We start from the raw sequence: 15,410 nt of genomic DNA on the forward strand, positions 1-15,410 counted from the left end.
TCTATCAGTTGCTAGATGAAGCCTCTCTGATGACAAATGGGCTAGGTACCAATCTATAATCTACTAATTATGATAGTAATTATATTGTGCTATACTCATATTGTGCTGACAGGCAGTGGCAGGGGTGGGCTATGCTTGTGACTGAGGCTATAACAGTCATTGGTTGGCTATTCCCACAGTCTCTGTGCCTACTTTACCCCAGAACATACCATAAGCAGGACAGATAGGTTGAAGGTTATACAGTTCAGTTGGTGTCCCAATCCCTCCATTGCCAGATCACAGGAGATGGTCAGTTCAGGCTAAGTATCCCTTAATGCTTGGAGTCTCAGCTGCGGTCATCCTTGTCAATTTCTAGGAGCTTCCCTTGCACCACGTTTCTACCTCACCCCAAAATGCCTCCCCTTTCAGTTGTCTCTTTCAACCTTCTTTCACATGATCCTTCCAGTTCCCATGTCTACCTGCCCACAGTTTATTTGATTTCTCTTTCCCAAGGAGATCTGAGCATCCCTCTTGAGCCCTCTTTGTTACTTGCCCTCTCTGATCTGTGGATTAATAGCAGGGTTATCCTTTACTTTACAGCTAATATCCACTTGTAACTGAATACATGCCACGTTTGTTGTTCTGGGTCTGGGTTACCTCATTCAAGATAATTTTTTTTTCTGGTTCTATCCATTTGCCTGCCGATTTCATGATTTCATACTCTCATGTGGGAAGTCCTTCTGTATATGTGTTGCTTTTGTTGGTTAATGAATAAAGAAATTGATTTGGCCTGTGATAGGGCAGAATAGAGCTAGGCAGGAAAACTAAACTGAATACTGGGAGAAAGAGGAGAAGTCAGGATGAAGCCATGTAGCTGCCAGAGTAGAAAGATGTGAGCCGCCAGCTGGAACCTTACCGGTAGTTCAAGAGCCTCGTGGTAAAATATAAAACAATAAACATGGATTAATTTAAGATGTAAGATCTTGCTAGGAGTATGCTAGAGTCATTGGCCAAGCAGTGTTTCAAATTATATAGTTTTCTGAGTGATTACTTTGGGTCTGGATAATTAGGAACGAACTAGTGGCCTCCAACAACATCTCACTATGTAAATGTACTACATTTTCTTTATCTCTTCTTCTGTTGAGGGGTATCTAGGTTGTTTCCAGTTTCTGATTATTATGAATAAAACTGCTATGAGCATAGTTGAGGAAGTGTTCTTATGGTACAATGGAGCATCCTTTGGGTTTATGCACAAGTAGTACAGCTGAGTCTTAGGATAGGTCTCTTGTTCTTTTAAGATTTAAGGGAAATGACAAACAACCTACTAGCATTCAGTGCAGTGAGGAACAGGTTTCCTGACACAGGAAACTGCTCTGGGGGGCGTTGGGAGCAATAAAGGCTCAACTATTCCCTAAGAACACTATGCAAACCTTAAAATGTGTAAGATTAGATCGATGTGTTTAGATACAGAATGATCCCCAAGATAAACTAAACTAAACACCCCATAAAAGCATCATATATTCCATTATCACTATTATGAAAATATAGAAAAATAAGAAAGTGTTCAGGATAGTATAAGCACACAAAGCTCCCTCTGGCAACCACAACAACCTCCTTCTTGTATTTACTTCTTAGAGGAGTGACTAACAGTCTTGAGGATGGTGGGAGGCTTGCTTCTACTGTGCTAATTATACCCTCTGTGCAAATTATGTATAGTTCATGAAATCTAGTTTTTGAAAAAAATATGTAGATTTCAAAAACATTGCCTCCGATTTTTAGCCTGTCATTCTTTGTGTCTAGATTATGTGGCATTTACTTTAATTAAACTTCCTGCTGAGCTTTAGAGACCCACAAGCTGGGCAGTAGGAGAAGGTGTCACTTTGTGAGCTAATCAGCTGACAGGGTTTTCTTTCCTTCCAAGAGCTGTATCTGAAGCATCCTTGTGTTTCCTCAAATATATATTATAATTTTGCCTTTGTTAGTAAATCATGTGCACATCTCTGTACTTTAATGTATTCATTGATTCACTCAGGTAACAAATGTCATTCGAGACCTCCACAACTAAAACAATTTTCCCTTTAACAGACTTCAATTTATCCTCTGCAGTTCAATGTGTTGTAATGCCATGTGCGATATTAATAAGAAAAGATTTTGTAAACAAAGATCAAAGCAGACTGTGGGTCCTCCAACATGTCTTCACAGATACTGCCTTTCCACTAATTGATCCTCAAATTCTCTTTGCTATGGATTATACACAGAGTTCAATTTGTCTTGATTGTATTGCAATTTGATTATTATGTTGCCTTGTCTGACTCTTGCAGTACACGTTGAACTGCATAGTCATGGAGTCCACTTTGCAGACTTTCTCCTGCACATCTTTACTCTCAGCATTTAGAGGATTTATAGTTACAGGACAGCTAACCTAATATTGTTTGAACACTTTTGGATGGTATAGTGGCACTGATAATGTTCTGAGATGACAAAGACAATGTCGGACCTCTGGTTTTCTATGGTGCTAATGGATACTTAAAGGATGCTCACATAGAAGCTGGAGAGATGACTCAGTAAGCATGAGAAACTGAGTTTAATCTTCAGAACCCATGTTAAAAAGTCAGGGATCATGGTATGTGCTTTTAATTCCAGCACTGGAGAGGAGTCAGGCAGCTCCTGAGGGCTCACTGTCAAGACAGGCTGTTACAATATCTGTTAGCGCCAGGCCAATGAGAGACCTTGTCTAAAACAAAAGTTGGGTGGGATGGTGGGAATGATATCTGAGGGTGTTCTTTGGCTTCTAAACACAGGTACACATGCGTACATGCTCTTGCATATAAACACAGGATGTATACAAAGAATGCTTACATAGCACTAAGGAAAGAAATGAATTCCCAGGAAGATTCTGCTGCACTTTGAAAGTGTTTTCTGCATAGCCTGGAAGAAAGGAAAGCATAGAAACAAATGCCAAGGAAACAGACCCAGGAGGCACATGCAATCTGTCCAAGAATGGATTAATGACATGGTAACTGGTTTGAAAAACTGCCTTTGACAGCTTGTGTAAGAGGACTTATAATTTGATTATAAAACCAAACTATAGCAGTTGTGTTGTTAATTGGTATGCAGAATTCACTTAAGGTTGTTTGAAGGTTTGAGCGAAGAGGAATTTGGATATTTTCAGGTAATAATCAATGACATAAAGCGTAAACTAGAGTTCTACTTCCAGTTTGGAGGGTCAAAACCTCTTTGAACTTTAAGACAAAACTGTCTTCAACTTTTGTGATCAGCAACACCATGCATTTGTTCTATAAACATGATAGTAGAATGTATTATAGAGTTTACTAACTTATACAGGGACTCAGCTACTACAGAGGGACTCCTCATACAACACTGCATTTGAGTCAAACAACAACCTTGTGAGGCTGGCAGGATTCTTCAGAGTAGGAAATACTGGGTCTGTGTGACTGTAAGTGACACCAAATTATTCAGGCATAGAGATATCTGGGTCTAAAGCTTTGGTTTATAGTCATTAGTTTCAGCACTTTTAGCATTGCACCCTCCCTCAAACTATCGCTTGATACTTTCAACAGCTTCTGGAGTCTGACCTAGATGGATAGTGCATTTGACCCATATGACATGTCACATACTCCAATATCCAATCTCACACCATTAGTCGGCAGTCACTGAATGGAAGTTCAGGATGTCACGAGAATCCAACATCGATCTCTCAATTAAAAAGCAAAGCTCCCCTGGGAGCCAAAGTTAAAGATAATTGGTTTTCTTATTTGAACTCAATCTCCCAGGCTCTGCTTGCAGAAGGTGGTTGGAAAGTTTAAAAGGGAGATACGCTGGTGAGCACTTTGCCCATTCAAAACCTAAAGGAGGTCACTGCAGGGGCCAAAATGCTTTGGTTACAACCACATGAAAACTAAAAGCACCTTCAGGTGGCATACTCCTTAATTGTTCTTTTGGAAGCCTAGTGATATTTAAGGAAGTTAGAGAGAACATTTTAATTTTTCAGAAACAGAAAGATTGGTAGAAAGTTATGATTCCTAAGGCTCTATGCAGTGTCCTTAGAGGGTGTGTGCTAGATCTCCCACCTTGCTGATGGATCAACTCCTGCTCAACAACACAGTTATGTTGCTGATAACCAGCTACCTCTTTTAGCATCTTACTGTTCTTCTTCACCAAGTGTTTGGGTCTCTGCAACTATAGATGGAATAAGAAGACAGGCTCGAAGAAAATAAAGTGAACATTTCTATCATGGGCTCACCATAGATACCTAAGGATGACTTAACTTTCCAAAGTCCAGTGGGAGGGAACGTATGAGGTAATTATATTTATACTTACTATCCATATTCAACAAGATGTCTCTTCTCTAAAGGATTCTTTCTCACCTTAGTAGAGCCTCCGGTCATGATTTTTTTCTCAGTCTAGCACTTCTACCTTCCTCGAAGTCACTTTTTACTCAAGCTCACATCCCCTTGCAGGTCTTTCCTCTTTCCTTCTCTCTGTAGTGACATTCTCTGTTTAGGAACTAGGCTAAGCCTCTCCTTCACAAAGAAGGGAAAGAATGAAAGTGTTTCCGCTGTCCTTTCTTCTCCCTTCTATATCTATATTCTTCCCCCACCTATCCTTTGGCAACATCCTCTTCTTCATATTCTAATCTATGTCTGCCATTTCCTTCCCCTTCCCACTCACTGCCCTCTGCTTGCTGCCCCTCACACTGCAAGAGTCATGATGCCTCTTCACCAAGACATCACTTCCTCTTGGACTTGGATATTTTCTTTGTTTCCCTCATTCCCGTGAATTATTTTTGAAACTTTTTTCAGGTGTTTTCGTTCTCCAAATATGTGTGTGCTCCTATCAATTTTCTTTACCCTTCACTCCACTAAAAATATTTTTAAGTCCAATTACCAACACGAACCCCACTTTACTAGGCCCCTTTCTACCCAATCTTCCTGGAAGGCCCCTCTCCCTCCTTGTTTTCAAACATTGAACCATCATTTGCCATTCTAGCTTCCAAACCGTTTCCTTTCTAAAGCAGCCTTTTTTATTTGCTGTTGCTACATCTCTGTCATGGAAATTTACTACAATGTCCTAGATTTGCTGCTCAGTTGAGAACTGAGAACGCTGGCAACCACATGTGGTTCCTATTATCCAGTTACCTGACCCAACCTCCTGCATCATACTATAATTAGTGTCTCGTAAATTTACACTTACATCAATATACATAAGATTAACTTTTTGTCTCCAGGGGGAAAAGTTATAATTGAAATATCACTATGTTGTGGTGACGGTGGAACCATCATTATACATTTTCTCATCTGTAAGTTCAGTGAAGTAAATCAAAGACCTACTCCCAAATGCCTCACAAGATACTTAGAAGGCTTAAAACTAGTAAAATGTCTGAAAAATGTTCCAAAGTGTGCACTGACATGTAAGCTAGTAAATGGCTGGCAATTCTTCCTTGATGTGCTTACAAATTATGCATTAAGATGGTTGCTTGGGGCAGTGGAGGAAAATAAACAGAGAAATGAATGAATGAATAAATAAATAAATGCATATTACAGTGGAAGAACCAGGAATTAGATATGAAAACTTGTTGCCAGGCCCTGCTCTGTTTTTCAGTAGACCTCAGTCTTTAAGGAAGTTATTTTAGCCAGAGAGAGAGAGAGAGAGAGAGAGAAAGAGAGAGAGAGAGAGATTGCTTTTATGAGATACTTTAATTGTCTGTATCTTCTCTGGCAGTGAGAAAATGAAGACTTTGTTCAAATTATAGGTTAAAAGTCCATTCTTTTTAAGAATCCTTCAGCTTAATAATCAATAGTAGGAAAGAGAGACCTGACATCTATCAGTAAAATTGATTTTTTGTAATTACTCTGATTTTCTTTTTTTATCCTTTCCATTATTTTAAATCTGGCAAAGCCCCAGACTGCTTTTAGCCTACTATCTTTTTTCTGTATCTCTGCAGCTAAGCATTGGCAAAGGCCTTTTATAATGATATATTTTCATTTATGTTTTGAGAATGTCATAGATGCATACATTGCATTTTAATCATATCCATGTTCTCTCCCAGCTCCCCCAACACATCACATTGTGCTATTTATTATTACCACCTATTTCTGTGAAAGTGACCCAAGTACTAAACAATTGTCTAAATGATGTTCAGGTGTGCATGGAGAATACTTCTAGAAGCTATATTTCTACCAAGATAGACCACTTAGTTCATCAAGGGTCATAGATAAATGGGCTTATTTCAGATATCCATTCTTAAAGTCATAGTCTCAAATATTAAATATCTACTCAATACTCTCTAGAAGTTGGAATTTGTTTTTACTAGGTTATAACATAGAGTCTCACTTCTAGGTCTGCCTGTTTTACAGCTTTCCGTTGCGCTCAACCCTTCCACATGCACTCGCTCACCCCTTACAGAATGACCTTTCATACTTTACTGAAATAACAGGAACAGGAAACAACAGACACAAACTCAGACATCTCCCTAAGATTAGATGTAGCGATTTAACAGCAACTGTTTTCTGTGGCCTTTCCCTTGATTAAAAATAACAACATAATAAAGAGGTATCAAAAGGCAGCCTGTCCAATTAAGCTCTACATTTCATTCTCTTTCACTTTCTGAAAAATTCCACTCTCCCTGATGAACGCCTCATTTATTTATGCATCGTCAACATCTAATCTCTAATGGGTCATTCTTACCAGCATAGAAAAGGTAGGGTAATGCTTACCTCTACAGTTACTAAAATATTCCCCCATATCTCTTCAATTTCTGTGACTCTCATCAATCAGTTATTCCTGTAACCAGACTAATCTGCTACCCTCCCAATCTTAAAACTTTAAGCATAATAATTATCCCGTAAGGTGGCTCTTCCCATTCAGTTCTTCCTGGGTTTCAATCTCATCTTTCTGACGTCTCCTTTTTAGCCTTCTCATTTTCCTTCTTTTCTGTTTGACCCAAATGAAAGAGAAAATTAAAGCTCAGTGTTAGGTGTTCTTCTGTACTTTATAGTCCTTCTTGAGGTCGCGTCATTCAGTCCAAGTTCCTTGACTATTATCCATATTCAGAGGACTTCTAAGTTTATAACCCAACCTTGCCCTCGCTTCTGGGTTACATACAAAACTGGCTGTGTACTCCTCTCTACACAGAACTCTCACACACAACTCAGACTTAATACAAGGTGCATGCATGTTTCCCTGAAACTTTGCTTCCACACAAATTTCACCATCTAAGTAAATGATACCAGTTATTCAAACCAAAATTTCAGAAGTCCTTTCTGATCATTCACCTGCTCTGTATTCCTCACATTTAATGCTAGTAAATCTTATTATTTCCAAAATGCATAAATTTGTCTGCTTCCTATCTTTTTGGCAATCAGGTATTCTATTGGCTGGTACATGGTCCACTGAATAGTTTTTTAATTCGGTTACTCTATGAAGTTCTTATTCTAATTTATTGGTTGCATAGCATCAAGTGTTTAAAGCTACACATGAGATAAAACTTACTTACTTAACACCCTCCCATGGATTCATACAGCACTTAAATATATTCTTTTTAGGAGGGTCTATAGGAAACTAAATGATCTGCCATACTCCCTCCCTCTTTCTTCTCTTCCTCTTCCTCTTTTTCTTCTCCCGCTACTTTTTCTGTCCCCCTTTCTCCTCTCTCTTCTCTCCTCTCTCATTTCCTTATTTTAATTTAGATTTCTAAAAGCCATTCTTTCCTGACTCAGGGCCTAGCACATTGTTTAGAATGTTCTCTTTATCCTCACTTCCAATGCTTGCCTTATTATCTTACTACCATCTTTCCATTTCCTAGGTCTCATGTTTTTTAGCCTTTTCTTGACCACAGAAGGGAAAATATCCTTTTCTCACACACAAATATATAGTGTATTTCCTATTCTGTGTATTTGTTTCTATACTCAAAATGAGTAGCTCAAACTTCTTCTGTGGAACCCTTCCTTTATTTGGGGTCTTTACATGTCACCAGAATATTAATTCCTGAAAATGCAGAGTATTTCTTCTTTGCTAGACTTCTTCAGTATTTTAATTCTAAGCAACTTTGGCTTATAGCAGAGACATATTTGTTGAATGTCTCAGATGCCTAAAATGAACTGGTAGTTATGTAAAATGTGATATATAAAATTAATATGCTATTTTCTAGATGGCAAAATAGTGGTCAAAAAAGGAATATTATTTGTCCCAGAGGACAGAGCTAGTAAAAGTGGCAGACTTGTGATATGTGTCTGGGTGCATCTCTTTCCATTATTCTATACTGCTTCCCTATTGACAGTACCTAAATTTTGCTCCTCTGTTCCTCCTCTACTGATTTTGCTGACTTGTTATCAAAACAGATTTTAAGGTCTAGATGTCCTTTGTTATGATGAAACACAATATACATACTCTAATTGGTGTGGAATTTATAAAGCAGGAATTATTTTTTAAAAAACTTCATTTTATTCAAATGACTAAGATTATTGATAACTTAGATTATTGATGACTAAAATAACACCACCAACAGGATTTTAAAAAATGAAAGGCTGAAGAAAAGAAAAAAACAAAGATCTCCAAGGATTGGACATTTTGGCCTGTTTCCCAATTAAATGTTTGGAAATGTGAATATCTATGGGTCATAGTCAGATTCTAAATACCACAGGGCAGTTTAAGCCATGGATTAACTTTTCAAATGGCTCCTTGGAGACTGTGCTCAAACACATTAGGTTTCAGAATCCTGGAGAAGCCAATTAGGCTTGATATGGATAAACCTCTCAGCACTTTGATTTCTTTTTCTAAAATAGTGTTTGATCAATTGTTCTTTCTCAAATTTTTTATCCATTTAGATCTAAACCATGGCTATCAGTGAAGAAGAAAATATGACTCAAATTTCAGAAATTGTCCTTTTGGGTTTTGGGGATCTCCATGGTCTTCAGTTTCTTCTTTTTGGGATATTTCTGACCATTTATGTGATGACTCTCATAGGTAACTTGGTAATTCTCACTGTGATATCAGCTGATTGCTCTCTTCACACACCCATGTATTTCTTTCTTGGTCACTTCTCTTTCCTGGAGATTGGCTACACTACAACTACTGAGCCCATAATGCTGAGGACGTTGTTGTCAGCTCATGTGCCTATCTCCTTCCTTGCCTGTGCTTGTCAGTTTTATTTCTTTGCTTCCCTGGTGGCAACAGAATGTTTCTTCCTTGCTGTAATGTCTTATGATAGATATATAGCCATCTGTAACCCTCTTCACTACTCCAATATCATGGACTTCTGGGGTTGCTTCCAGCTAGCAGTGGCCTCTTGGTTGGCTGGATTTCTGGCACCTATCCTGCTCATGATCTTCATTTTTCGTTTAACATTTTGTTCTGCCAATGAGATTGACCACTTCTGTGATCTGAAGCCCATCATGAAACTGGCCTGCACTAATACTCAAGTGGCTGAAATGACTTCTTTCATATGCACCTCTTTATTTGCCCTTGCTCCCTTCCTTCTGACATTGGCTTCCTATAGTCACATCATTTGTGCCATTCTAAGGATTCCTTCTACCACAGGGAAGCAGAGGGCTTTCTCTACCTGTTCATCCCACCTGACAGTGGTCAGTCTCTATTATGGGACTTTGGGCATTGTTTATGGCTTCCCATCCATGCCTCAGTATGAAAGTGTATTGAAGTTGCTCTCTCTTCTGTACACAGTGTTTACACCTGCTGTCAATCCTATCATTTACACCCTGAGGAACAAGGATGTGAAGGTAGCTCTGAGAAAATTGGTGCAATGACATACATGCATGCATACATACATACATACATACCTGCTTAAAGAAATTTAGAAAATTGTATTGATTCATGATGCATACTGAAAACGCCAACCAAATGGAGAGGTCAATAGTATCCTTCTAGACAGCTTTGATACAAGAATTTGAATTTGAGCCCATAGCTTGCCTAGCATCAAACTCGGGTTATATTAACTGAGGAAAACTCAAAACCCTGAAGCATCCAAGACAATTTCCTTGGACAATGGAAGACAAAGCTATAGATTATTCTTCTTCAGAGAACATGGCTTAGATGAGAGAAGAAGGAAAACAATGGAATGTAATTGAATTCCCAGTCATCCTCTTCAAAGCAACAATATAAATGAAGGAGATGAAAATGCCCAAGGATTAAAATTATTTCTGGTTATTTATTTCAGGAGTATTCACACAAAAGGATTTAAAGCAATGTGACTGACTCTATGAATTAAAGACATGCACACATATGACTATAATATATCCAAAAATAAGCAACAGTTGAGAAAAAGTCAGCTCTGTATGCTTTATGTATAGAGCTCTTCACAATATATTATATGAAATATATTTAGTTATTAAATATTATATATTAATGGCATCATATGTGCAAAAAAGATAAATTAATGCTGATTATAATGGTGCGCACCTTTAATTCCAGGGCTTGGGAGGCAGAGGTAGATGGATCTCTGTGAGTTCAACATCAGCTTGGTCTAGTTAATGAGCTCTAGGACATCCAGGAGAACATAGATTTTTTTCCCCAAATAAACCCAAAACAAAAGATGAATTTAAAATATTTATTCTTTGTTGTAGTAATGCTATTCATTGAATCCCAACTGCTCAGTTCTGAAATAATCACACAGAAACTATATTATTTGTAATACTGTTTGCCCAATAGCTTAAGCGTATTTCTGGCTTAGCCTTATATCTAGAATTAACCCATTTCTGTTCATCTGTGTATCACCTCGTGGCTGTGCCTCACCGGCAAGGTTTAAGGGCATCTGTCTCCGGCCTAGGTTACATGGCTTCTCCTTGACTCCGCCTTCTTTCTCCCAGTGTTCAGTTTAGTTTTCCTGCCTACCTCTCTTCTGCCCTGTCTTGGCCCAAGAAGATTCTTTTTTCATTAACCAATAAAAGCAACACATATACAGAGGGACTTTCCCATACAAACACTTAATTGTAGAGCTATTAAAAGGGGGATTTGTTGATACCTATGGTCTCTTGGTTAAATAACTGGTTTCCCTGATTAATAACTTAAAGGAAAATATGTGGACCAACCCAATTTTAGAGACTACCATGGAAACCTATTGAGACACACGAAGACTTCACTTTGAAAGACAAGTTACTGAGTCTCTAAAGGCAAGATCCTTCTCTCTTATCTATTTGTACTTCAGCTACAGTGCTTTATCTGACAAAAAATGTTAAATATCAATGTAATCATGTACTCTGGGCATAAAACCTGTGTTTTTTGTGATGTCTCTTGTGAATTTTTCTTTCTGTTAACTGATCCACCTACTGAGGATCAAACTCAGCCAGCATCCAGTTAACATTTGCTCAACTAAATCAAGACAAGGAAGAATCAAGTGTCACCTCCTCGGAACAGAACTGCTCTCTGTTGAGGAGATCATCAATTCCTGAGAATTCTATTCTTAACTCTGAATTCTAGGTTTCAGACATATGCAGCTTATATGCTACACTTGGGGGAAAGAAGTATGGTGAAGAAAATGGGAGAAAAATATGTCCAGGTTGGAAAGTTAAGTCACCATTTCCATGACAGATTAGCTTCCATCTGTCAATGAGAAGGCAACACATCCATGCAGTACAACAATTACAGCTAATTGGATTTCTTCTTTTTTAATTCGTGAGCCATGGTTCTATTGAGATCATGCAAGGAGATCTATTAAAGGCAAACTGTTTTGTGAATATCACTTTATTCAAGGTACTTAGGAAGGCACATTACATGCTATAATATTCTGAAGTTCAAATTGGTACTCTGTAAATTTAGGGGATAAACTCTTACTGGAAATTATTGGGGACAAATCTTAAATAGGATAAGAAGGCAATGTCGTGACTAAGGAGAAATGCATTTACAAAGGCCACATTTGGCCAATATGAATTCAGGCATCTGGACAACAATGAAAACATATAACTGTTCACTTTTAGAAGCACTGTCTATAGCATGTTTTCAGGCACCTAGCTGTTTAGTGCTTGCTGTGGGACAATGGTTTTATCCTGTAAACATTTGTTTCTTGTACTTGTTTATTAAGATGCTGATTGGCCAGTAGCCAGGCAGGAAGTATAGGCAGGGCAACCATGCAGGAAGTAGAGGTGGGGCGATGAGAACAGGAGAATTCCGGGAAGAGGATTCTGCAGTCTGCAATAGTGATCCGGACACAGAACAAGCAAGATGTGACTGCCTCATTGAAAAAGGTGCTGAGCTACATGGCTAACATGGACAAGAATAATGGGCTAATATAAGTTGTAAGAGTTAATAAGAAGCCTGAGCTAATAGGCCAATCAGTTTATAACTAATGTAGACCTTTGTGTGATTTCTTTGGAACTTAACGACTGCAGGAACTGGGCACGACGAAACATCAGTCAACAATTTCTATCTAGAATAATTATAGTGTTCAACAATGCTTTAAAAAGATGGCCGGTTACTTACACTAGTTTTACACAACTAAGTAACTTAGCCTCTCTGACCTTCAAATCTCTCATATGGAAAATGAAAATACTAGCATCACCTTATCTCCCAAGGCTTCCAAGAGCATAAAAAGAGATGACAGCTCATGACAGGTATCTGACATATGCTAATTATTATTTTAAAAATAATTGTCAGTACCATTTGTGGATGTTATTGGGCCCTCTCTTGATATAGTAAAATATTATGGGTCAGGAAGTTATCTAAATCACTGAGAAGTTGTTGAAAAAGCAGATGATAGGAAAATGGGAGACAAGTTTCTGAGGTGTCTGTTTTGCTGGGGTCTTAGTTCACTATCATTGCTAGCAGAAAAAAATGTTCTGAACCAATTTGTTTTACATATTCATTTATGTAAAGGCTTTGCAGAAACTTTGGACCCTGATACCTAACATCTAGCATCTAATAGCTGCTCAAATGTTGCCATCATATTGACTCCACTTTACTATTTCTGCAGAAACCACGCTTCCTCCTACCTTTATTATTTTTCTTCCATGGAAAGAAATAATGACCCTTCTGACAGAAAGTAGTGTTAAAGTAAATAAAGGTAGAGCTTAATTAGAGAAGAGAGGCTAAGGGGCATGGGACCTATTCAATAGTTACATGTTTGTCCCCTATCTACCAGTCTGACCTTATCTTGTATCATTATTTTCTGTATGTGTGCTCTATCCACATTGGGACCTTACTTCTCTTTCTTGAATCTATAAATTCGTCTATGCCTTAGAACATTTGCATATGCTTTTCCCTTGGCTTAGAATACTCTTTACCGGACCTGGATACAGTTAGTTCTTTTTTCCACTCCTTTCTTAAATTTACCACCAGCTGTATTATTTGCTGAATATCTCATCTAGATTGACTTCCCTGTACATACCATTATATCCTACTTCTCAGGACCGACTTTAATGCCATTATAATAATCACATAGCAAAATGGTCATTATGAAATAATTTATATATTTATATTTTTCATGTGTATCTCTTGGAACTTCTGTGCCTGTCCCAAAATAAGTTCTCAAAATATATTGGAAAAAAATGGTTTTGGAATTTTCAATCCCTACTTAGTAATGGATGAATAGTCAATGGTTCTGATTTGCTAGATGGGCAACTTAGGAGAGTCTAAAGAATGTTCATAAACTCATTAATTGTCTTACCATCAACAGTTAGATTTGATGTTTTCCATTTTGAATCTAATATGATTATGATTTGGAACAATACAACATGGCATAGGCACCAACGAATGAAATTCTGGGTACGGCAGTAGCTTTGAGAACAGAGGGAGGGACTTGCACATTTGGGCCTTAGAAAGTGGTGTCTATTTGGCCTTCTTGGCGGCAAACTTTCTATCAGAGCACTAAAATACCTTATAAGAAGTCTAAATACTCCAAGGTCCCAAAAATCGAGGCCACATGGAGAGGCCACAGGAGATTTTTTCCACCCATTACTGTTTCTTGTCCTCTCATGTCCCTGCTTACTAGCTAATGGTCTCTGGGGAGATTCCCATACAAGACCTATAAGGTCCATTTCACATTCATAAATCCTTTGATATTCTTTTATTGAGAAAAGGAATCTAATGGATGCAATGCCTTTCATTAATTGTATATGGCCAGGGCACTACTTGACAGATACCAACACAGTCAAATATGTGAGTGCAGATAGATGATTCTTCTTCTTTGTTGTCAAAACATGCCTAGCCATTGACGTTTCCTAAATGAAGTCCCATACATGGGGTAGACATAAGCCATTTCCACTGTGGCATGCCCAGATTTCTGATCCACGGAATCCATGAACATAAATCAGTTTTTGATTATAATATATTAATTTGGTAGGGGTGATTTTTGTGGAGTAAAGGTAACCAAAAGAGGAGCCATGAAATCAACAGCATTTCAGAGGCACAAAGTAAGTTCCAAAATTAAAGTTGCATTGTAGAAAAGGCCTCTTGATTGTCACTATGTTTTTTTTTAAATATATGATTTAGTATTTCATGCTCTTAATTCAATGCTTGCTTCTCTGAAGCAAAGCTTCCTTGAACTTCTCACACAGAGAGGAGAGCATCTTTTATCTTTGTTGCTTCCAGTGTGTGGAAGATATTCTGCATTGGTTCCCTTGTGCATATATTAACTTTCATTCTCTTTCAGTTTCTAAAATATCTTGCCTATTCTCCTTGCACCCTCAGGGTCTTACACCGAGGGTTCAGTGAATACATTTTTGGTGATTAAGTGAATATTCCCCCTTTCAAATATTAAGTAGTAGCTATGCCTGACCTTGCTTAGCTTCTAAGCTAAGACAATATCAGGCACATTCAGGGTGGCGTGGCCATAGACAAAATGGATGTTTCTAATGATCATTTTAATCTGGTCTGGCTTTGGTCTCCTCTAAATGCCAGGCTTCAGTGTGTTCCAGGTCGGCACCAACCTCCTCTAACAAATATGGAATATAGATGAGGGTCTGAGCCATCTGTGCTGTTCTGTTTGATTTAAGGTCATCTGTGACTTTGCCTTCCAGATTTTACCACTAGCATTTCATACATTCATTTCCTGTAGTTCTACTTCCTACAGAAGTAAACACACGGAGAAACAAGCACAGTAATGAGGAAGCCAAGGCTACAGCTAAAAGCAACAATAGCCACAGTAATACAAATGCATCTAACGGTAAATGAAATTTTGCTCTGTTCCAGGCAATGTGGTAATATTTTATATACATGGTTCCATGAAATCCTCACCAATGGTCCTGCAAACCAGACTCTGCTTTTTATTATCATTTTACAGATGAGGAAATTGAGGTTCAGAGAAGGTGAATAGCAAGATTTGATTGGCTGCAGACTGTGATGTACAGGTCTAGCTTTGAGACTTACAGCTCATCTACCGACAGGTATTCCCATAAGTATTTTGGTTTCCTTAGAAATTTTTAGACCATCTATCATTAATGGCAAAATCAAGTAACCCAGAATTG

The 15,410-nt window shown here is 38.1% G+C and overlaps 1 protein-coding gene across 1 annotated transcript; it reads left to right on the forward strand.

The window, feature by feature from the left end:
- The first annotated feature begins 8,858 nt into the window (after positions 1-8,858).
- On the forward strand, positions 8,859-9,761 carry LOC121439833 (olfactory receptor 11L1-like). The gene has a single exon (XM_041640447.1). It carries the CDS (start codon positions 8,859-8,861, stop codon positions 9,759-9,761), a length of 903 nt encoding a protein of 300 aa, XP_041496381.1.
- The last annotated feature ends 5,649 nt before the right edge of the window (positions 9,762-15,410 follow it).

The sequence above is a fragment of the Microtus oregoni genome, unplaced genomic scaffold (genome assembly GCF_018167655.1).
Source record: "Microtus oregoni isolate MIOR12 unplaced genomic scaffold, Mior012 000063F_ref0000156, whole genome shotgun sequence".
Lineage (NCBI taxonomy): Eukaryota > Metazoa > Chordata > Mammalia > Rodentia > Cricetidae > Microtus > Microtus oregoni.

Coding starts and splice junctions, on each gene's coding strand:
- LOC121439833 (XM_041640447.1), top strand. CDS start 8,859: ATGACTCAAATTTCAGAAATTGTCCTTTTGGGTTTTGGGGATCTCCAT.